General features: G+C 36.8%; 4 protein-coding genes across 7 annotated transcripts in view; 1 reads left to right on the top strand and 3 right to left on the bottom strand.

The window, feature by feature from the left end:
• agpat3 (1-acylglycerol-3-phosphate O-acyltransferase 3) overlaps positions 1 to 7,732 on the top strand; it is a 22,623-nt gene extending 14,891 nt beyond the window's left edge. For 2 of the 4 annotated variants that reach the window (XM_015037057.1, XM_015037060.1), the window contains exons 3-10: positions 2,144 to 2,375; positions 3,514 to 3,683; positions 3,783 to 3,944; positions 4,656 to 4,809; positions 4,888 to 4,990; positions 6,626 to 6,701; positions 6,806 to 7,004; positions 7,109 to 7,732. In XM_015037057.1, the coding sequence (XP_014892543.1) occupies positions 2,198 to 2,375; positions 3,514 to 3,683; positions 3,783 to 3,944; positions 4,656 to 4,809; positions 4,888 to 4,990; positions 6,626 to 6,701; positions 6,806 to 7,004; positions 7,109 to 7,200 (1,134 nt within the window). In that variant the 5' untranslated portion in view covers positions 2,144 to 2,197 and the 3' untranslated portion in view covers positions 7,201 to 7,732. Of the gene's footprint in view, positions 1 to 1,619; positions 1,727 to 2,143; positions 2,376 to 3,513; positions 3,684 to 3,782; positions 3,945 to 4,655; positions 4,810 to 4,887; positions 4,991 to 6,625; positions 6,702 to 6,805; positions 7,005 to 7,108 lie in introns of those variants that run through there. The other 2 variants (XM_015037059.1, XM_015037061.1) reach the window with 2 other exon arrangements.
• A 7,849-nt stretch (positions 7,733 to 15,581) lies between these two features.
• LOC106950299 (olfactory receptor 142-like) lies at positions 15,582 to 16,555 on the bottom strand. Its single transcript, XM_015037056.1, has one exon. It carries the CDS (start codon positions 16,534 to 16,536, stop codon positions 15,607 to 15,609), a length of 930 nt encoding a protein of 309 aa, XP_014892542.1. The 5' UTR covers positions 16,537 to 16,555; the 3' UTR covers positions 15,582 to 15,606.
• A 2,290-nt stretch (positions 16,556 to 18,845) lies between these two features.
• LOC106950287 (olfactory receptor 5F1-like) lies at positions 18,846 to 19,823 on the bottom strand. The gene has a single exon (XM_015037040.1). The coding sequence runs from the start codon at positions 19,782 to 19,784 to the stop codon at positions 18,846 to 18,848; it is 939 nt and encodes a 312-aa protein (XP_014892526.1). The 5' UTR covers positions 19,785 to 19,823.
• Positions 19,824 to 21,654: 1,831 nt separating this feature from the next.
• On the bottom strand, positions 21,655 to 22,293 carry LOC106950286 (olfactory receptor 4S2-like; the record flags this gene model as incomplete). Its single annotated transcript, XM_015037039.1, has 1 exon — positions 21,655 to 22,293. A coding segment is annotated over one exon (639 nt), but the record flags the coding sequence as incomplete, so codon positions are not given.
• Between the last annotated feature and the right edge of the window lie 4 nt (positions 22,294 to 22,297).

Raw genomic sequence — 22,297 nt, 5'->3', positions numbered from 1 at the left:
GTTATTTAAAGAATAGACACCAGTTAAAAAAAGAGAGCTGAAAACTTGTAGTATTTGCGTAACACTTCAGACTGCAACCAAACAGTTGCTGGTTGATTTTCACGCATTTGAGGAAGTTGTGACTTGTTGCTCACAATGTGGACAGGCCTTTATTGTGTGACTTGTTAAACACTCAAAAAATTCAGCATTTGTTTTAAATATGTCTGATTTATTGCGAGCGGCTCAGGTGTAGCTGGTATTAAATTTAACTCATGGCAGTGACTGATTTACATCCAAAAAGGCCTGCAGTGGGTTTCTAAGCACTTTGAAACCTTTTTTGTAATCTATGTAGGATATGAGAAGAGGATCTCCTGTAAATAGTGTTGGGATTTAATTTTCTTTCCATTTTAAGCTGCGGTGGAATAACAGAATATTGGAGCGTCCCTGAGGAACTGTGGGTTTCTACAGATAACAGATTAGAAATGTTGGTCGGAACCGCATTAAAACGGGCTTAACCTACACTTTAATGGGCTTTGCTGCAGATGTGGGAACAGTCCATTCAGGATTGTGTGTTGTGTAGTCGCCTCAGTGCACACACTGTAATTGTACATTTGACCTACATTGCTTCCTAAAAAAGAATAAATAAAAATCTTCCCTTGCCGTTATTGTGTGTTGCCTGCTTTTCTAAACACACGTTTCAGCTTTTTAAATCATATTCTTTTACTGAATTGATCGAATATTTATGGTGCAAGTCACTTAACACTGCAGCTGGACATTATTTGCTCATAAAATCAGTCTTTATTTCTGCCGTAATGTCTTATTCTTCATCACCATAACCCAGAATCCATATCATCAATTAATTGGTTTCTAAAATATGGATGTTTTGGGTTTGAGGTGCTATAATGATCAGAAAATTTTAAAATTTTGCATAAAACCAAATTTTCCTCCAGATAAGAATTGGAGAAGCTCAAATTTCTTCACCTCAGAACCCAAACAGCTTAAATACAAAAATAAATAACCTCTGCTTTTATTTTATTCCTGCAAGTCCCAATGCTATATTATGCAATTCTCATAGCATAATCCCCAGTAAAACTATCATGTTTTCACAATATTAATAAAAACTTTTAAACAACTGATAAGTGCGTCCCGTTATGTATTAGCTCTTGTGTGAAACAGCTTGTAGCAAGCTAACTGTGGCTTTAAAGCAACAGCATCTTGGTGCAGTTCTTTCTAAACGTTTTGAACTATGGAACAAAATTGTCAGTTTAAACGTCATCAGGAGCTGTAATTTTATTGGAAGTCCTTTCATTTAACCTGCATACAATATTTTATTGAAACAAAGTAGAAAAGGAGGAAAAATCTTGCAAGTGTGTAACTGTTGTTGTAATAATGGCTACATTGTTACGGGAAACACAAATGGGGATCCAAGTACACAGACTTCTACTATCTTTTTATATTTGTCTGTATATTTAATACTTTTTTTTTCATATGAACCCATTTGTGTCTTTAATAAGGTTTATAATGATGAAACAAACCTACTTGCTACTCACTCTTCAAGTCCTTTTGTCTTGTAGCCCGTGCTGGAAAAGAGAAACTATTTTATGCTTTTGTTGTTTTAAATAAGTTGTCATAAATATCACTGTTGCCTTAATGTGTCCCTTCATTCTCTGATCTGCTGTCTGTTCACAGGTCCGTGGTTTTGGCTGACGGGCCGTGCAAACGCGGCTTGTAAGGGAACTCCACCGTGGTAAGAACATCGTCTTTCTGAAAATTGTTACATTTGCCTGAAGTTAATCAAAGCAACATCTTTAAGTTGACACTATTTTATCAAAGTTTAAACTGAGGATGAAATGATTAATTGGCTTAATCGTGATTAATCAGTTTACTTGATTAACCATCAACTAGTTTAGTAATCGATTAATCGTTAACTGGAATACAGACAAAAAAGGCAATTTGCTGAAAGAACAACACACTCAGAGCAGTAGTTAAGCCAAAACCTTACAAAAAATGTATACATTTTGCATTAAAGATAAAAGAACCTGAATAACTGATTATTAATATAGGTGTAAACACCAGTGAGGCTGTAAAACGTACAGTTTGGTTCTGTGCTGTGGTGTCCAGGTCGGTGGTGGTGTATGAGAGTTTGGTTCTGTGCTGTCTCCAGGTCGGTGGTGGTGTGTAGAGAGGAGCCCGCTCAGCCCCTCCAGGCCGCTCAGCCATGGCTCTCCTGGCCTACCTGAAGAGCCTGTTCATCCTGCAGCTGCTGATGGGCTTTGTGTTTGTGGTGAGCGGCCTCATCATAAACTTCATTCAGCTCTGCACCTGCATCCTCTGGCCCATCAACAGGCAGCTCTACCGCAGAATCAACTGCAGGCTTTCCTACTCTCTGTGGAGTCGTGAGTACCTCAAACTTCCGCTGTGTGCCACGTAACATTTGTACTGTGATGCCGGACATAGCCTTGTGGAAGCATTAGGCAAAATCCACATTTTGCACATTTTGGTGCATCCGTTTGAGTGTAAACTACTTCTAATAGCAGCCCAAGCTCTTTAAAAAACATCCAGCTGGTTTTTGGCACTGCAAAATCACAAAATCTTGATATTATTGTCTAGTTTCTAGCACAAATATCTTTCTTTTGTCTTATTTCAAGTGCACTATCTTACAAGTGACATTTTAGCAGGATACAGAGGTTTGGTTTAAGTAAATAATTCTTTAGTATTGATGAAAAAGTACTCGTTCCACTGGCAGACTATTTCACTTATAACAAGAAATATTTTCCATTTTACAAGTTAATTTATTTGCCAATATGTCATCAATATTAAGGAATTATTTGCTTATAATAAGCCTATATCTTTCTAAAAAAGTTACTTTTAAGTTAGTTTGTCTTATTTAAAGTGTACTAAGATATTTGCACTAGAAAATACATCAAAATTAGTTGGTAAGATTTAGTGTTTTTACCGTGTGGTGTCTGGAAAATGAGCCGTTTTATAAAATTTCCTGAATGTTGTCACGTTGAGCCGTTACCTAGCAACCACTGCCAGCCCAGCCGTCTCCTAGCAACCCAAGCAAAGTTCCAGCTTCTCTCTTACTTTACCCCCAGACATGTCTGCTGTGTTTCTTCGTTTTTATGATATTTGTTGTTCTCCAACAAACCTCTGAGGCCTTCATTCAACAGCTGGGTATCGCATCGGAAGTGAAGAAACGGGTTACACCCCTTCTATTTTATGTTTCTGCTCAACTCATTTTACTTCACAATTACACCCCATCTTATGTTGGATGAATAAAATACACTAATGTGATAAAATGTGAAAAAGAGTGTGAGGCTCTGCGTCTATAAAGAGAGCAGCAGAGTTTCTTTATTTACTGCACGTGTGACAGAGCAGACACCAGGCTGGATGCTGAACTTTCACCTACTTCCAAAACAGACTGTGTGACTGTTTTGGAACAGCGACCTTAAACACTGGAACAGATTCAGCATTTTTTACATTTTATCCTGATGTTTGTTTAATTCTGTCATTGTTTTTGTTTATTTTTAGAGCTGGTGATGATGCTGGAGTGGTGGTCGGGCACAGAATGCACCCTATACACCGACCAGGCTACGGTGGACAAGATCGGCAAGGAGCACGTCATCGTCATCCTCAACCACAACTTTGAAATCGACTTCCTGTGTGGCTGGACCATGTGTGAAAGATACGGGGTCTTAGGGGTCAGTTGAGCTCCAGACTGTGTCTACACACATTGGCAGGAAGCTCAGGTGGTTATTTTGACATCGTTCTAACTGTAAAAGTTTCTTTCCTGCCTCTAGAGTTCAAAAGTGCTGGCCAAACACGAGCTACTGAAGGTCCCTCTGATCGGCTGGACCTGGTACTTTCTAGAAATCGTTTTCTGCAAAAGAAAGTGGGAGGAGGACAAAGAAACGGTTTTTGCAGGCCTGGACAGGCTCAAAGACTATCCTGAATATATGTGGGTGAGTGCTGTATGTGGAACTGGGACGGTTTATTATTCATTTTAGATGTACAGGGGGTGCCATAACTTTCCATACATAGAAAAAATAAACATTTTATTTTGGACAACTGTTTTTATTTTTATGGGACTCTGTAATCGCTGCACGTCTTGGACCACTTCATGGTTGATCTGCAACATTTCCAGCTTTCTGAAACTTGCAAATAAGTTTTGCCACAGTGTCGTTTTGATGCTCTTTCCATGTTTTCTGTTAAAGTTTTGTGCAACTCTGCGACTGCTTCCCGATCCAGCCATCAGTATAATTTAAATTCTTGGCTCTTTTGTCAAATGCATCTTCTTGGGTATCTGAAATATAAAAGAAATATACATTTTACATTCAAGTCTTAAATTTAACCTGCAGAAACCCTGTTCCTGTGTCCTTGTTTTCAGCATCCGTCTCTTTTTCAGCATGTTTAAAAGCATCAGTTTTATTTGGACCAGATCAGACGTTATTCCCCTGATAAGTCGGACAGAGTTGAGTTGGTTTGCCCTCCATCTGTCAGCTTTAGTGGTCCTGTGAGGTTGGGTGGCGACATTGTTTTAGCCTCATGTTTCACTGAGGTGCATTTGATCTGTAATTCAACCAAGCAGATTAAATGGGACAAGAGAAAAGAGGACACAGAAACCCTTCACTTTGATGTTTTTTTGTGTATAAGTTCAGCTTCTGCCTCCACAGTTTCTGCTGTACTGTGAAGGAACCCGCTTCACGGAGAAGAAACACCAAATCAGCATGCAGGTGGCGGAGAGTAAAGGCCTCCCCAAGCTCAAGTATCACCTTCTGCCCCGAACCAAAGGATTCACCACCACGATGCAGTGTCTGAAAGGAACAGGTGCAGTGCATCAGTAAACATCACAAACTGATGAAACCCACAGGTTTTTGTTTCTCACTCCGTTTTCCTCTGTTTCAGTCACTGCTGTATATGATGTGACTCTGAACTTCAAGGACAACCAGATTCCCACTCTGCTGGACATCGTCAATGGCAAAAAATACAAAGCTGACCTGCGTGTTAAGTGAGTTCATTTTATGCTCTGTATCTTAATAAAACATGAGGAAATGATTCAGTTATGTCCTTTATCAGCTGGCTGGACTCCAGCGTCTTAATGGGTTCATAATAATGGCTCCAGACGGATGAAATCCATTCATAATGACAACATCATTACTGATTGCTTAACCTAAGTTAGACAGAAATGCATAAATATGTCTGATGTATGAGGATTTCCTTGTCGGGAAAGAGTCGGGTAGCTTCTGGGATTTAAATGAATTAGCAGAGCGCCCTCTGGTGGCTGAAAGCAAACACTGCACACCACATGTTTCTCAAAAGTCTTAAACTATTAAATTTATTCTGATCATTTTCAAGATCTGGGAAAAATTGTGCTTCTTCCAAACATTATTAATTTTAAATAAATCTCAGTGATTAAAGGTGAGGAGAAAATGACTTAAAAATTAAAGTGACAGTAATATTCAATACATTATTTTCCTCTTAATATGCAACTATAATGAAATTCAGTAAGAACAAAAGGAATAGATGGCAAAAATAACTAAAACTGGTGTGTGTGTGTGTGTGTGTATATATATATATATATATATATATATATTTTTTTTTTTTCCTCAAAATATTGGCATGTTCCAAAAAATAACTGATAAATAATAAGTATGTCAACTTTAAACATTCCCAAAAGACATTAAGGAAAAGCCAGAACCAGATTTCAGTTTCTTTGTTTAACTAATCAGGAGTTGGTAGAAAACATAAAATGTGTTGAGCCTGGAGCTGGAAATCTTTTGCCGAAGGAAAAAGGTCCACAAAGTTGAAGATGGAGGCATTTTATCCTATTATCATTATTATTATTTTTAAATGTTGTCACTTCAAACAAAAACTTTCTGTTAGAGATTTACTTCCACCTGGAACTACAGCTGCTGGTAACCAATACTGGTGAACCGATTGCAGTTTTCTGACCAATTCTGATTTTGACCAATACCAATTTTTTTTTTTTTTTTTTTTTTTGTCTGAAATGTCACTAAATATAATTTGTGACCTTTATGACTTAAGTTTAAAATCTCTGCCTGGATATTTATGCTTATTTTAATTGTACGCAGTTCTTTAAATGCCCTGTGAGTAAATATATTTGCCCATTCATCCATAACAACTGGAAGTTTCAATATCTAGCAAGTTATTTCTGTATTTACCGTCTATTAACAGAGCGCCCCTCAGGTTAATTTCACTCCCTGAAGAGGCGGGAGTGAAATTACCGTAATAATCTGATATTGGCTGGAAAGCACAGCGTTTCCTGTTCTGGGCCTCCGCTTTCAGAAACCACTGGAGTTTTTCAGATAGCGCAAAGTGTCGCAGAGTTACGGTTCTGCAAATTTGGCTGTATCATTGCTGCTCCGTTTGGTCTGGAAGGACTAACTGCAGACATGACCTGGTGGAACGGCTTGTCAGTAAAATGTTTCTCATGTGAGAGCAGAAAAGGACAGTGGCTGATTTTTAGACCTTTGATGAGGTAGATAAGACCAATCAATAACATTAAAGTATCGACCAATCTCCCAAAGTTAAGGAAATCAGCTCTGATAAACCTGATGTGACGACTTGTTTTTGGTGGATTTCTGACTTTAATCCCTCTAACCGCTGACGTTCTCCCATCCAGGCGGTTTTCTGTGGAGGATATTCCGGACGATGAACAGGAGTGTGCCAACTGGCTGCACAAGCTGTACCAGGAGAAAGTAAGATGGAACCTGACTGGATCTTTACCTCCTTCATGCATGTTTCAGTGGTTGTGTGTCTTTTTGTGTGTTGAATGCATTGCTTCTGTTGCTTTGTGTGTCAGGACGCCTTACAGGAGCAGTACAACAAGGAAGGGAAGTTCCCCGGACCCACAATCATCCCCCCGCGCCGCCCGTGGACGCTGATCAACTTCCTGTTCTGGGCCACCATCCTGTTGTCGCCCCTCATCAAGTTTGCATGTGGTGTGGTCGTCAGCGGCTCCCCGCTCCTCATCATCGGTTTCATCGCCTTCCTCATCATCGGTAGGTTCAACGGGCGCTGCTTGGAAAATATAATCCAACTGTGTTCATGTTGATGTCCTCTTTTACCCTCTTTTGTCTTTGTTTCTGTTTTTGTCCTCTTCCAGCCTCAGTAGCTATTCGCCGTCTCATCGGCGTCACAGAGGTGAAGAAAACAGGCTCCAGTTACGGAAACCAGGAGGCCAAGAAGCAAAAGTAAACTGTGTGACCCCCCCACTGCGGCGTCTCGCTCCCCGCCCAACTCCATCGTCCTCCTGCCATCGGCAGGCCGGGGAGGAGGCTCACCTGTGAAAACAAAACCAACACCAGAGTCAAAAACAGAGAAGAGAATCCTGCCTTCAACGGAGGAAGAGAAGAAGATGAGAAGCTCTCTGGTTTATCACTGATTACGAGGAGGGGGGAGATCCAGTACTGTAAACCCACCAAACTCCCAATTAAGTCCGTTAAACAAGAATCATAAGGTCATTTTCTAAAAGCCACGCCCACTTCCTGTCAGCTGTTGATTCCTTTGAAGCTCACGCAGCACGTCCTGATCCACATCGATTCATTTCTGTTCTGCACTGCTTCTTCCCAACACCAGGATCCATCGTTCCCCTTGTTCTGATGGAAATCGGTGCCTTTCGGCCCAGCCTGGCTTTCCTTAATCAGTTCAGAGCCTGCTTCACACAGTGCTCCAATTTCTACAAGTAAACCACAAAATGGCTAAAATTATTGAACTGATTGCAAAAAAATGGGAAATAATTCAGTGAAAAGACAATTAGAGATGCACCAGTCATAACCCAACATCCAGCCTCTTGATTTAAGAACATTAACGTATTAAAAGTGTGTTTTTGAAGCATAATAAGAGGATAATTGCTGTCAAAAGAAACTGTTTTCTAATATTTAAGCATTTTATGCTAGTAATTGCTCAGTCACCTTATTGTGCACTGCAAAAACACAAAATCTTACCAAGTATTTTTGGTCCAGTTTATAGTGCAAATATCTGTTTTTATATTTCAAGTCTAACTAACTTTAAAAGTAACTTTTCAGCAAAATACAATTGCTTGTTTTAAATAAATAATTCCTTAACAATTGATTAAAAACAAGAGAGTACTGGTTCCACTGGCAGATGTTTTACCTTATAACTTACATTTCTCCCATGTTACAGGTAAAATAAAATCTGCCAGTGAAACTAGTACTTTTTTGTTTAAATTAATATATTTATTTTTGCTATTAAACATTTACAAGCTGCTGTTTCATGCTGAAAAGTTACTTATAATAAGCTAGTTTTTGTATTTTTCAATGTGTCGTAAGATATTTGCACCAGAAACTAGACCGAACATACTTGGTAAAGGTTTCCAACACTTTTCCAAACAAATGTTGCCAAGAAAAGGTCAAATTTCTGTAAACGACTTATGTTTTCTTCCTTCAGCAGCCACTTCCACACTGAAGAGGGATGTTTCGGTGCATCTCTAATCAGCTGCTTCATTGTCATCTATTTAAAGTGAAATGAATCGTTAATTTAGTTGGAAATTCTTTCAAAATTGAGTTAAATATAAAGTTATAATCCTGACTTTAGTCTCTCAGACGGGCTGGTGTCTGCTGAGCTGCAGCAAGGGCTCTGAATGTGAAACCGAGGAAACCTGCCCTCATTTAAAACACAAACTTCCTGTTTTTCCTCCATTTCTCCTACCGGATTTCAGCTCCACACTTAGGAGTTTGTTTTCTCACCGACATGTAAGGCGGACGACCTCCAACCTCCTAAACGTGCCGTTTCGACCTCCTTCCACCCTCGCAGCTCACGGTGGAACATGTATGGCAGCAGATTCAAGGGTCAAAGGTCACCAACTGTCTTCATGTAGCCACACAGCTGTTAGCATAGACTGCAGTAGGAGTATTTTTAACCTTTGCCTTAAATCAAGCTTGCTCAGGCAAGGGATTGCTTATTTACCTCCCTTTGAAACGCATAACGCCACTTTTGTTATGTTTTAAATCTTCACCCTTCATTCCTGTCATTACAATAATGCATGGTGGAGTAGGAGGAGTTAATTAACAAAATGACTGAATCATTTAAACCGTGGACTAATAGGAAGATGTTAATTGAAGGGATTTATTTTTGTTTGGGGGGAAAAAATCACTTTAAATGTTCAAAGTGGACAAAAAAGGAATTGTTTTGTTTAGGAATAAAAAAATCAATCTGTAAGAGAAGATAAATTGCTTTATTTGATTAAATGACTTATAGGAAGTTGGTTTTTTGTTGCATCAAACCCACTTTTTTAAATCTCTGAGTTGTTTTTTTATAGAAAAATCTTTTGTTATCCACTTTAAATAATTTCAGATGATTTCTAGGAAACTTTTTGGTTGTGTTTGAATAAAAATCACTGTTGAATACATTATAGGAAGATTTTGATTTCTTGAATATAAAATTGCAGGCAGGTTTTCCACATTTTGAAAGCAAAGCATCGTTATTTTCAGCAGAGAAACGTCCAGTTCTTCTTTCTGTAGTCGTCTATAAACAGATTTCATGCAAGCCTTAATTAGCATCAAAAGAACCACACAATTTAAAGAATAAATGGATCCTAAATCAGCATTTATACATGTAGTAATTTAAATTAATTTGGACTTTTGTTCAAAGGAATAAATACATGGATAAATTTAGAATATTTATCTAGAATGTATTTATTTCAATCATTTGTAAAATGTAATTCAATGTAAAAAAACATTAAATGTAATTTGAATTTATATTAAAAATATTCTTAAACATGCAGTTGGTAAATATTGAAAACATTTTTAAAAAATTTACAAATGAATTCAAATTTCAGTTAATGTTTTCCACCAATCTTTGAAATACTGGAAACATTAGTTTTTATCTAAATTGTCACAACTAATAAAGTTTATAGACCACTTATTTAATTGAGGCTCTTAATAAATTAGTTATTAGTATTTATATTTTTTAATATTTAGAAGTTAACTCATGTGGAATTGGAAAATTTAAGACAATTTTATCTGGTAAATTTGCAGCTTCCTGTGATTAATTCATGGTTTTTACGCCACTAAAAAGGTTCTTGCATCTCTCTTTATCATAATCAGAATTTTCCCAACAATTTCTGTCACTCTAGATAATCAAATTTAAAAAGTCCAAAAATGCTTTTATTTTTCTGTTTATTTTCTAATTAACAAATTAAAGCCCAGCTATAAGCACTTCACGCTGGAAAAATCTCCAATTCTCCCCGTTAGTTGCACCTCTTGCATCAGCTGTTTTTTTGGGGTTTTTTTTTTTTTGGTTATTTTTCTACAGCTTTTATGTTTTCTTCCATTTAAACACTTGAGATTATTAAAGGATTTAATCACAAAGCAACTCTTACTCCCTGGATTTCTTTGGCTTTGTCCGAGTTTCTCTGCATGAACACGCAGCCATGCAGGTGACCGGAGCGCAGCTTCTCCACCCATGTTCAGAGTCTCATTCATTCACCTTGTTTTTCATGACGCATCCACAAACTTCACTAAATTAATATGCGACACATTAATATGTAAATAAGCCAAATCTGAATGTCCTTTAGAAACTAGAGCTGTGCGTAGTTGCTTTTATTAGTACTCCTCCCTAAAATAAATGGGTTTTATGTACATAATGTAAATAATTACGATGCTTTGTTTAGAAGAGGTTGGTTTTCCACATTGCGCTTCTTGGACTGCACCGTTATTTCAGGCTACAACCAAATCTACCACTAGGGAGCAGCAGTAGAAGGCTTAAAGTGATGAATACCTCCAGTGACCAGAAGAGATCGAGGTTAAATTTTGCTCCCACAGCGGTTTTCAGTCTGAGCAGTCATTAATCATTTCTTACTGCACTCCTTTAAATCTTTTTTATTGCATGATGTACTTTACTGCACAGGCAGCGAATCGAGTTCATTCTGACTCAGGGATTCTTTTACAGACTGGTGATGCAACTGCTGTGGCATTAACTCTGAATCTGAATAAAGAGGCTTTCTGGGGAAGATGCCTGTGTGTTTCTTGATGCTGTTGCCACTGTAGTCATCATGGTTTGTGTAACAGAAAAATTTGATTTCTTGTGGATTCTTTGGATATCTGTTAGGATTGCTATCTAAAATGTTTGCACAGCTCAAATGACGGAAAATAAGATGTTTTCCTGTAATAAGTTCTTTTCTAGCATTAGCACATTTAGTATTGCATGATGGACAGCACTAAGACCCTCCCCCTGGCTCTGATTGGTTGATTTTGACAGGAGCAGTGCATTTGTTCAGATAGCAATAATTGCTCAGGCAGGAGGTGGAAGAGGTCATATCATACTGTAACAACATAGTGAAAATTTTAATAAATATGTAAAAACATTTTTTATAAACGTTACATACTGACAGGGATGGCTGGTATAAGTGAGCCAGTAGAGATAAACCCCCACTAGTTTAAAATAAACATGTTAAAATACCTAATAAACACAAATTAAAAATAATTTATCACATTTTGTGAAATTTACAACAGAACCAACCCCTGGGTCTTCCCAAAGGGCTAACTTCTCATTTATTCAGTGCCGTCCGTTTCTCTCTGGCCGCCTGCATTCAGAAGAATGACAGACGTTTGGCCACGCCCCCTCGGTTTGGGGGACTCAGCCAATGAGGATCGACGTACAGTAACGTGGCTAACGTGCAAGTGTACGTGGGTGTTTAGCTAATGGCAAGTGTAGCAACTAGCTAACAAATCTCTTTCCTGCTTTTGGTGTTTGCTGTTTAGAGGAGTCACAGCTTCAACCCAACAGAGAATTATTTATCTAAAATATTTATCTTACAAAAATAAATAAACAAATAAACATAAGTCCGGCACAAGTCTGATTGGGAACCGTGTAAAGTTATCACCTATCAGTTGGATGAGGGCCACCGCATCGCAGTATGGAGGAACAACACGTTTCTGTCATCAAGCATGAGGTTATTAACCTTTTTGTATCCCAGAAAAGTCGTCGTCGGAATGAGCTTCTCTTTAAATAAGGTAGGCCTCATTTGTTTTATCTTATTTCATGAGTTTGATTGTGTCGAGTGAGATGCAGTTATTAGAGGGGCAGAAAAAAAAATCACAATTCTCTCTCTGGGGAGACTGACTCGTTCAAAATGCTCAAATTGACTTAAGTCTGCTTAATTATCTTTAAAATTATATTTTGAATAATTCTTTAATATTTTTTTAATTTAAGAAAAAGGTAACCCAATACTTGTTCATTTAAGTTACACAATTGCACTTAACTATTTTTATTTAGGTATGGCGCATTAAATAAGTGAAATGTTAGCGATTGGGGAAGCAGATGTTTCTCAATAGCCAAGGGTCCAGAAACTCAGCGTTATAATTTACAACTTCGCCTTCTGTTTTCTGATTTGCCTGGTTAAAAATCTACCAAAGGGTGTGCTGTGGTGGCGCAGGGGTTCAGCACAACCCACATATGGAGGCCCAACGCAGCTGTCGCAGGTTCGATTCCTTGCATTGGCGACCTTTGCTGCATGTCTTCCCCCTTCTCTCATTGCCCACTTTCCTGTCAATTAACTATCAAATAAAGGACACTAGAGCCAAAAAAAATCTTTAAAAAACCCCCAATCTGGTTAAAAAAAGCTTGAGAAGGCAAAGTCTGAGAATGATCTCCATGTGGCAGGGACTTAATCAAAATTCACATTTTGCACTTTTTGGTTCTTCGATTTGGCCCTTAACTCATTCTAAAAACAGCCAAATGCTTAATAAAACCGCCCAACCATTATTTTTGGTAATAAATTAATGTTTTTTGGTGCTTGGAAAATGAGCTGTTTCTAAAACTTCTGGAATATAACATCAGAAATCAGCAGGCACTATGCCGTTACCTAGCAACACCCAGAAAACCCAGCCCATTACTTGGCAATCCAAACAGAGCTCCAGCACGTTTGGTCAGCTGGATTTACCACTGTATAATAGCTGCTGGAAAAACAAGTGTTTTGTTGTTGACTGACCATCCAGAAACCATTTCCTGCATCTTTGTTGATTGTGCAGGAGGTTCCACTTCTGCTTTTCAAAGATGTACAGTTATATAATTGTTCATCTGTTAGCGGCCATTTTCACATGTGAGTGTAAACATTGTGTTGGGGGCGTGGCCTGCAGCAGCTTATTTAGATTTAAAGTGACAAGACGCCCTAAAACAGCTCATTCTGAAAGGAACTCAAACCAGACTAAAATCTCATTATCTAAGAATAATTTTGTGCAAAAAATGTAATGAACATATTTTATAGACCATTGACCAAAAAAATATAGAGGGACCAATCCTAACCTGTTCAATGAATCATCTTTAAATAAACCTGAGAAAAAAAGGCAGTAGAAGAAGAGATCGGTAGATTATTGGAGGACAGTAAGGAAACAACAGTTCTTGAGGAGAAAGTTGAGATGATAAGAAGCCCGAGAGCCAGCTGTGTTGCAAAAGATGAGCTAATAAAAGCTACCAAGCAAAAGACTGAAGTGGAAAAGAAAATTCTGGATGAAAAAACAAAAGGAGACAGCAGCTTTGAAGACAAGTTGAAAGAGAAAAGATAAAGAACTCGAACAAATGATGACTGATCACAAAGCAAAAGAACTCAGAGGCAACCAAACAAAGGAAGAAAGGAAACGAAGATACAAAGAAAGTGCTGAAGGCAACAATGGAAAGGATGCAACTTCAAAGAGAAACTTTTCATTTTCTGAAAACAAACACAAGCAAAAGGCAACGAGCAGCTCGACAGATGAACCAAATGGTTTCAGGATGATGGAGAAACCAAACCAATGAGTCAAACGTGCGCTGCTCAATATTTATCACCATCGCAAGAATCACTAATATTATGCAGGCCTTCAATGAGCAACCCCTTATATTTATGAAGTAAATAATCATCAGATAGAATCAATGCAAACATTATTGATTTTGTATTTACTAAACTTAAGCTGAAGAAATGTCTAAAGAAGAACAAAATTTTAAAGAAACATCACAAAAAATAAATGCAGCATCGCAGAGGCCATTCTCCCATATTATTGGCTAAATGTTATTTATTCATCCATCCATCTTCATAAAAGTTAATATTAAAATCTATAGTTTATTTGGGAACTTTTAAAGCTTTCTTTATTTATAATTTAAACATAACCAGACAATTAACCTTAATAAAATCTGAGGAACCTTTTTACGTCTGTTGACACGTTTCGCTTAAACTGACAAATAATAACAAGCAAATTTTGAGGAACACAGAATTTACTACATAATTTACAATTGAATAAATTATATGCACAATATAAGATTATCTATGTCAAAAATTCATAAAAAGTTAATATAATTAATATCCCAAGAGAAATTAACTGATATTGGATATAAATCCAATATCAGTTGGATTTAGATCCAACTGATCTAAATCAGTTTTGTTTATGTTTTCAAACAAATGTGAAATTATTTGTTTATAAATAATTTTAGGGTAGGTTTCGTAAGTAGGATGGATTAAAATAGCAATGAGTAAAAAATTAATTGCTGCAGGTCCAAATAAAGTTTGGTGTGAAGATTGAATAAACGTGTCTGAAAAAAACAATCAAATCCCAGATCAAATTAATTGATTGTTCATCAGACTATTTGCCTCTGAAATGATACACAAACCTGATAATTAAGATAAAACTTTAGATTCACTAAGAGATGTCAGAAAGGAAGCTTAAGCCTAGTTAAATGGATGACGGAATGTACTTTATTAATCCCCGATATCAAAGTGATCAATAGTATATTTCTATATTTTTAGTTTTTATTCAGGGCAAAGATGCAAATTTTAAACTTTTTAAATACAAATTACAGTTGTTAGTGTCTGTTTTGCTTTCAGCTGTTACTTAAAAGACAAACTGAAATTAATGTCTTATGTAAAGGTGATATGATGATAATATGAATCTAGATAAAATAAAACCTCAAATACAGCATGTTACTAAAATATTCAACCACAAAAATAATTTAAATTCTTGTTTCAAGTTGCATGAATAAAATTTCTGATCTGATAATGAACTTTATTAAACATCACAATGAATTCAGCTCAAAAGCATTTAGAATAGGACATTAAAATAAACATTTGCCTTAATAAAACACAAGAGTCAGATCAATGTAACGCACTTCCATCTCAGGACACAGAAACATGCCGCTAAGCATTCTGGGAAATGGTTCCCACTCCTTTTTTCTCCTTTCAGTGTTTTTCAATGCTAACCTAAAAACTTTAGTTTATTCAACTCTTGGAGGTTTGATCAAATTAATAAAAAGTCATCACAACTTACTGCTGTAAATTTATCTTTCACAAACTCAAATATTTAGGTCCAACATCTAAAACTGGCTCAATTTATTTGACTTAAAGAATAGAAGAGAGTAGACACAACTAAATGTGGCTGAAATGATTTACAGTGTTGGAAACCCTGAATAGATACAGAAAGAAACAATGTAATGTGAGCTGATTTTATTTGGCATTTAAAACAGCTAATTTACAAGAAAAACAATAAATAAATCAGGATTCATTTATCTTATGTTTACTTTCTGCATTCATCAGTTCTTATCTCAGTTCCAGGAATCATTTTCTATGTTGTGGTGCTTAAGAAATGATCAAAATTCCATCAATAAATCAAGATGTTCTTATTGGCCTCTAAGATAAACCAAACTCAGGATTCTGTTTCGTATTTTGGTCAACTTAAATCCGTATATCAGCGGGTTCATCATCGGGGGGAAGAGGAGGAACTCTATGGCGATGAAGTTCTGCAGGCTTTGGGGCATATCCGCCGAGCCGAAGCGCATGTACATCAGATCGAACACGATCACCGTCAGGAAAGTGATCAAAGAGACCAGATGAGGCACGCACGTCTGCATGAACTTCACCCTGTCATCCTTGGAGGTTGCACACACTCTGATGAGGTGCATGTAAGTCCAAACGATGAAAAAGCCGTGAGACACGTAGATGAAAATCGTCGCGTACGAAACAACGTTATTGGCGAGCGTGTCGCTGTCGGGGCAGGCGAGCTGAACGATGATCCAGTTCACGCAGAACAGCCTCTTAATCTTCAGCCTGCACAGCTCCAGCCTGGAAGTGAGCAGAATACTGACGGAGAAGATGCAGAACGGCGTCAGCCAGGAGAAACTCACCAGCTGGGAGAGCCTCCTCTTCGTCATCAACGAGTGGTAGTGCAGCGGCCGGCAGATGGCCAGGTACCTGTCGTACGCCATGACGGCCAGGATGGACAGTTCACCGCAGGCGAACGAGTACATGACGAAGGCCTGGAAGAGGCACCACTCGTAGGAAATCTCCTGAGCAAACGACAGCAGGTCTAACAAGAACTTAGGGTAGAAACCGGTGGTGCCGTAAACCGCGTTAATGCAAACGCAGCACAGTAAGACATACATGGGCTCATGCAAGTTTTCATCTACAACAATAATGACAATGAGGGAGATATTTAGGAATAAAATCACACAGTAATACACCAAAGTGAGGGAGAATATTGCAGCTCTGTAGTCCATAGTCTCATTTATCCCTGTGAGAGTGAAGGTTCTTACAACAGAAACATTATCCATAATCAGAGAGCAAAGAGTCCAGCCTGTAAGACGTTACAACATGATGGAGCTCAGCATGCGCTGCTCTCTGGCTCTCCTCCTGTTGCATCTCGTATTAATAACCATTCTGACTGACATGGCGGCGCTCAGACTCCAGCCTCTGGTTTCTGCAAACTTAACAAACCAATTAGAGCCAGAAAAACAACGACTGAATATTCCCCAACCTTAGTGGCTTAGCAACAAACTATTTCTCTGTTTAAATGACACATTTCTGGTTAGTACTGGTCAGTTATGAGACTTTTGATCATCTAAATCAAAATAAACTTGATAACTCTATTTTTATGACTTCATCTTAAAGGTGAACAATTATTATACTTCCTTAAATAGGTTAAGCATGTTCATTACACTTTTTTCTACAAAATAATTCTGAGATGATGAGATTGTAGTCTGGTCAGTTCTGCCTATTTTGAGCTGTTTTAGGGCCTCATCACTTTAAATCCAAATAAGCTGCTTCTGGCCCCCAACACAACCTTTACACTTGCATGTGAAAATGGCTGCAAACAGATGTACAATTATTCAACCGTACATCTTTGAAAAGCAGAAGTGGAGCCTCCTGCCCAACCAACAAGAATGCAGCAGGTGGTTTCTGAATAGCAAGTCAACAACAAAGCACTTGTGTTTTCAAGCAGCCATTATAAAATGGTAAAGCCAGCTGACCAAATGTGCTGGAGCTCCACTGGGGTTGCTAGGTAACAGTGCAGTTATGTCAATTGTGACTTAACAGTGGGTAGGTTTTTCAAACAACTCGTTTTCCAGGCACCAAAACCTTTTTACCAAAAATGTCTGGGTGAAAATATAAATTTTGTGTAATGGATCCCCTTTACAGAAAAGGGGATCCATTTTGTGTAAAGGGGAGAAACTGCTTTCTTCCAGTTTCTTCCAGACTGGAAGAAACTGCTTTTTTTTTCAGTTTTGTTGATAGGTTTTATTTCTTAGAGTTGCTTAGATTGATCAATTCAAAGGATATTAAATAATCCATCCCTGCACTGCCAAAAAATGTTAATTTGTACCTCTTAAAAATCACCAAAAAATCAGACTCGTGAAAAATCATTACAATTTATCGTAATAAGAAAATAAAATACAAATGTGTAAAGACCGTTAACATATATAAGAAAAATGAAAGTAATAAATTTGCTTTAGTAAAATGTCTTTTCTAAATGGTTAGTAAACCTTAATACAATTAACTTACAAAGCGTGTAAAAGACAATAAAGTCCAGATTTAAGAGTCACCGTCACAAGGATTCATTTACAAGATTGAAAAGGTTTAATTAAGCGATATCATTTAAAAGCGTGACTTATTTACAGGTTTAATTCTTACAGTTCTGTTAGGAGGAATAATGCCAAAATGTCTATTAACAGAATTTGTGGAAATATATATATATATATATATATATATATATATATATATATATATATATATATATATATATATATATATATATATATATATATAAAAAATGATGTCATTAATCTGGGGTTCAGCTGTGGAAAGCTCAGTAGAAAACAAGAGGAAGTAAATTAAAAATAAGTTGTTTTCTGTTCAGGTTTGTAAAAGAATGGATTCATGTGAAACAGCATGAAACAGTGAGACTCAATAAATATGAATATTATTGAAAAATTAATTTACTTTAGTAACTCGATTAACTAAGTGAAACATTAGTCTGATGTCTTGAAGCCTTTATTTCTGCTAGTTATAATTTTCTGCTTACAGTATTGAAAAATTACATTTAAGATTAGAATATTACATCCAACTAATAAAAAAATAAAAAGATTTTAACACAGAAATATAGACTTGATGAAAAGTATATTTAATATCCTGCTTAAAAGTTGCAATTTTCAAAATGTGCTTCATATCTGACAAATGAGCCTCATTCGAATTTATTGAGCATGACTTTACAAAACTAATCAACATTGTTGTAATGTTGCAAAGGAGTCCTGTTTGCAAAAACACGCATCTTCATACTCAAGCAGAGGAAAAACAACTCTTAGTTAAAACAAGGGCATATAGTCTTGAGAGGATTTGCATATTTCTTGCGTAAATATATTTACACACTACAAAATCTATGCAACCTTACAGTGAAAGTTGTTTGCACAGTTAGTCATTACAAATACAGATGTTTTTATAGTTTCCTTTGCTTGTTTATTTATTCTGGTTTATTTGGTTATTGTTTTCATCTCCAAGTTTTTTTAATTTGGTGTAATTTGATAAATTACACCAAATTAAGTTTCCAGTATATCAAATATAGCAGGAGTTGATTTGCTAGACTTGTTCATGCCTTTAATCTACACACTGAACCTGTGCAGCATAAGAAGTGTGCAATTCTTTTTCGTAACTGTGTGAGCCTGAACCCGTAGATCAGAGGGTTGATAATCGGTGGAATAACAAGAAACTCTATCGCCATTAAATTCTGCATGTTTTCTGACAACTCCTTCGATCCAAATCGAACGTACAGCAAATCAAACAACACAGATACACTAAAAATCACCAGAGTGAGCAAATGTGGCAAACACGTCTGCATGAATTTATTTCTGTTCTCTTTAGACGCTTTGCAGGATTTGATGAGAAAAAAATAAGTCCAAACAATGAAAACTGTATGGCCAAAATAAAATGTGTAATTAAAAGCAGGAAAAACAACCTGAGCTATTGAGGGAGAACAAGCCAGCTTAGAAATCAGCAAGTTGATGCAGTAGATCTTTGGTATGTGGGAGCCACAGAACCTTGATGTTACTGTTGTCCCTGTGCTGATAAACATGAGGAAAAATGGAGTAATCCAAGCAAAAAATACATAAGCAACGACTCTTTTTGTATTCATCACAGAGTGGTACACTAGCGGACGACATATAGCCACATATCTGTCATAAGCCATCAGAGCGAGCAGCGATAAGTCAGCACAGACTGAAGAGTGAACCATATATCCCTGCAGGAAACATCCAGGAACAGAAATTAAATGTCTGGTGGACAGGAGGTCATGGAGGAATTTAGGATAAAATCCTGCAGTCCCATAAAGTCCATTGATGCACAGATTACAGAGGAAGATGTACATTGGTTCATGGAGGTTTTTATCCATGATAATTGTCACGATTGTCAGATTCACCAACCAAATCACACAGTAACACAGCAAGGTGAGCAGAAAGAGAGTGACTCTGTGGCTGAATGTGCCACTGAACCCTGAAAGAGTAAACATGGAGATCACTGAAACATTATCCATCACAGCAGAACTGCTCTGTCAAACAGACATGATGATGATATTTAGCAGCATCATTTCAGAGTCTTTCCATCTCTCTCATCTACTGCTTATATACTTTTTTGAGACTAGACTCATTTCACAAACCATCTGAACATCCAATCAGGATCTTCTCTCACTCATGACTCACTTAATGGTTGTCTGTATCAATCTTGACTGATAATGTGTCAGTAATGTAGGATAAGGAATGGCAATGGACGCCATTTTACTTCTGCAAACTTTTCAAACTTCAAGATTAAATATGGCAGCTACTGTGACAAAAACATTTTTGTTTTACAAGCTACACTTGTATCAGATGCATAACATGCCCTAAAACTGGCTCAGATGATTTGTCTTTCTCTGCGCAGACAAGACCTTTGACTTGAACTGTTCTTATGAACAGGAGGATTTATGGTGTGTACATGACTTGTGTTTTTCCAATAAGCAAATTGACTTTGGCTCTCAAAGAGGAAAATGGGTGTGATGCACCAATTCAGCAGACTGCTGCAGATAAAATGAATTTTTTGGGTTGATGGTTTTGTAATCCCTTTGACTTTACAGTTACAACTCCTGCGAACTATACAGGAAAATGGATTATTGTGAAGTATTGTGGCATTCACATTTTTTATTTGTCTCTTTTGCTCTCTGTATGGAGTTTGTTTACTATAGTTGGTAAAATACTCTAGTGATCCAAATGATGATTGTCAATAACATCATTGTAATACCTGAATGTGTTTCTATGCAATGAAGTCTCACATGCGACATGGATTCTTTTAAACTGAATCTGTAGAAGTCTCTGAATATTCAATTGAATTAATCATTTTATTTGTTTTAATTGTTAAGTTAAACCTTAGTTTGCCCTTTTGGGAAAGCCTTCATCATGTCTGACTGCAGCAGACAGTCTGAAGCTACCAGAGGAATCATCTTACTAAAGTTTTCTTCTGGTTTTCTGATCACACAGGCGGTTAAATTAAATCACCTTTCAGTGTTTGACCAGTTGGCAAAGTGAAAAGGAAAACATGCTGAAGCCAGATCTTTGGTATAGCTTCAGAAATTATTCACACAAAAATAATTTTCAGATATTAGTATATTCTATATTTTGTTCGATTTTATCTGATGGATTTATTGTTTATAATTCTGTAAACCACTTTGAGATGCTTTTAGTGACTGGTGCTTTATAAATAACATTGATAGATAGATTGATACAATTTGTAAAAAAACATTATAATTAGAAACTTATCAGCAAATGTTATTTGACTTTGGTGTTGATAAATAATTTACACAACATAAATTGTTTTCTTTCTATTAATTTAGGCTTATATCTATCTTCTTATAAGGACAAGATATTGTGTTATATGCTTAAATGTGAATATTTTAAGGTAGAAATATTGCTGTAACATGATCTAAAACCAAACTAAGTATACTTTTCTAAAAATGTGCTAATTATTTTCCTAATATGTTTTTTGGATGGAGCCAAAAAAACACCTTTCTGCTCTTCAGTAATTATTTTATGTTCTTCTCATTTCTCTCAAAACATACAGGCATCCAATGATTTTAAAAACATTTTAATAAATATTCAGGAGAAGAAAACAGACATAATTTAGGCATAAAACAAACCACAGTATCTACTAGGCAAAACGTGCAAGATTTTTAAGGTTTACAACAGACTGATTGTAAAGAAGAAATGCAGAATGTCATTTTGCAAATTCTACATGTGCTTTAGATAACTATAATATAGCAGCATATAGCAAATTACTTTTATGAACTAGATGTTTGTTTAGTTTTCATACAAAGTCTTTCTTAAAACCAGCAATGCAATTCAGGAAATGATACACCACATATTTGCTCAAGTCGTTTATGCCTTTAATCTACTCAGAGAACTTCGGCAGCATATAAAATGCGAGACTCTTTTCCTTAACGGTGTCAATCTTAATCCATAGATCAGGGGATTTATCACTGGTGGAATAACAAGAAACTCTATCGCCATAAAATTCTGCATGTTTTCCGACAACTCCTTCGATCCAAATCGCACGTACAGCAAATCAAACAGCACAGATACAATGAAAATAATAAGAGTGAGCAAATGTGGCAAACATGTTTGCATAAATTTTTTTCTATTCTCTTCAGACGTTTTGCAGGATTTGACAAGATAAAAATAAGTCCAAACAATGAAAACTGCATGGCCAAAATAAAACGTGTAATTAATAGCAGGAACAACAACCTGAGCTATTGAGGGAGAACAAGCCAGCTTAGAAATCAACAAGTTGATGCAGTAGATCTTTGGTATGTGGGAGCCACAGAACCTTGATGTTATTGCTGTGCCTGTCCCAAGAAAATTTAGGTAACATGGAGTAATCCAAGCAAGAAATACATAAACAACGACTCTTTTTGTATTCATCATAGAGTGGTACACCAGCGGATGACATATAGCCACAAATCTGTCATAAGCCATCAAGGCGAGCAGCGATAAGTCAGCACAGGCTGAAGAGTGAACCACA

The sequence above is a fragment of the Poecilia latipinna genome, unplaced genomic scaffold, assembly GCF_001443285.1.
Source record: "Poecilia latipinna isolate Pla-1442-1.1 unplaced genomic scaffold, P_latipinna-1.0 Scaffold390, whole genome shotgun sequence".
NCBI lineage: Eukaryota > Metazoa > Chordata > Actinopteri > Cyprinodontiformes > Poeciliidae > Poecilia > Poecilia latipinna.
Note: the sequence above shows the minus strand (reverse complement) of the source record. Positions and strands in the feature narration are given on the sequence as shown.

Excerpts from the sequence above, each read along its gene's own strand:
- LOC106950299 (XM_015037056.1), bottom strand. The coding sequence starts at position 16,536 with ATGGATAATGTTTCTGTTGTAAGAACCTTCACTCTCACAGGGATAAAT.
- LOC106950287 (XM_015037040.1), bottom strand. The coding sequence starts at position 19,784 with ATGGATAATGTTTCAGTGATCTCCATGTTTACTCTTTCAGGGTTCAGT.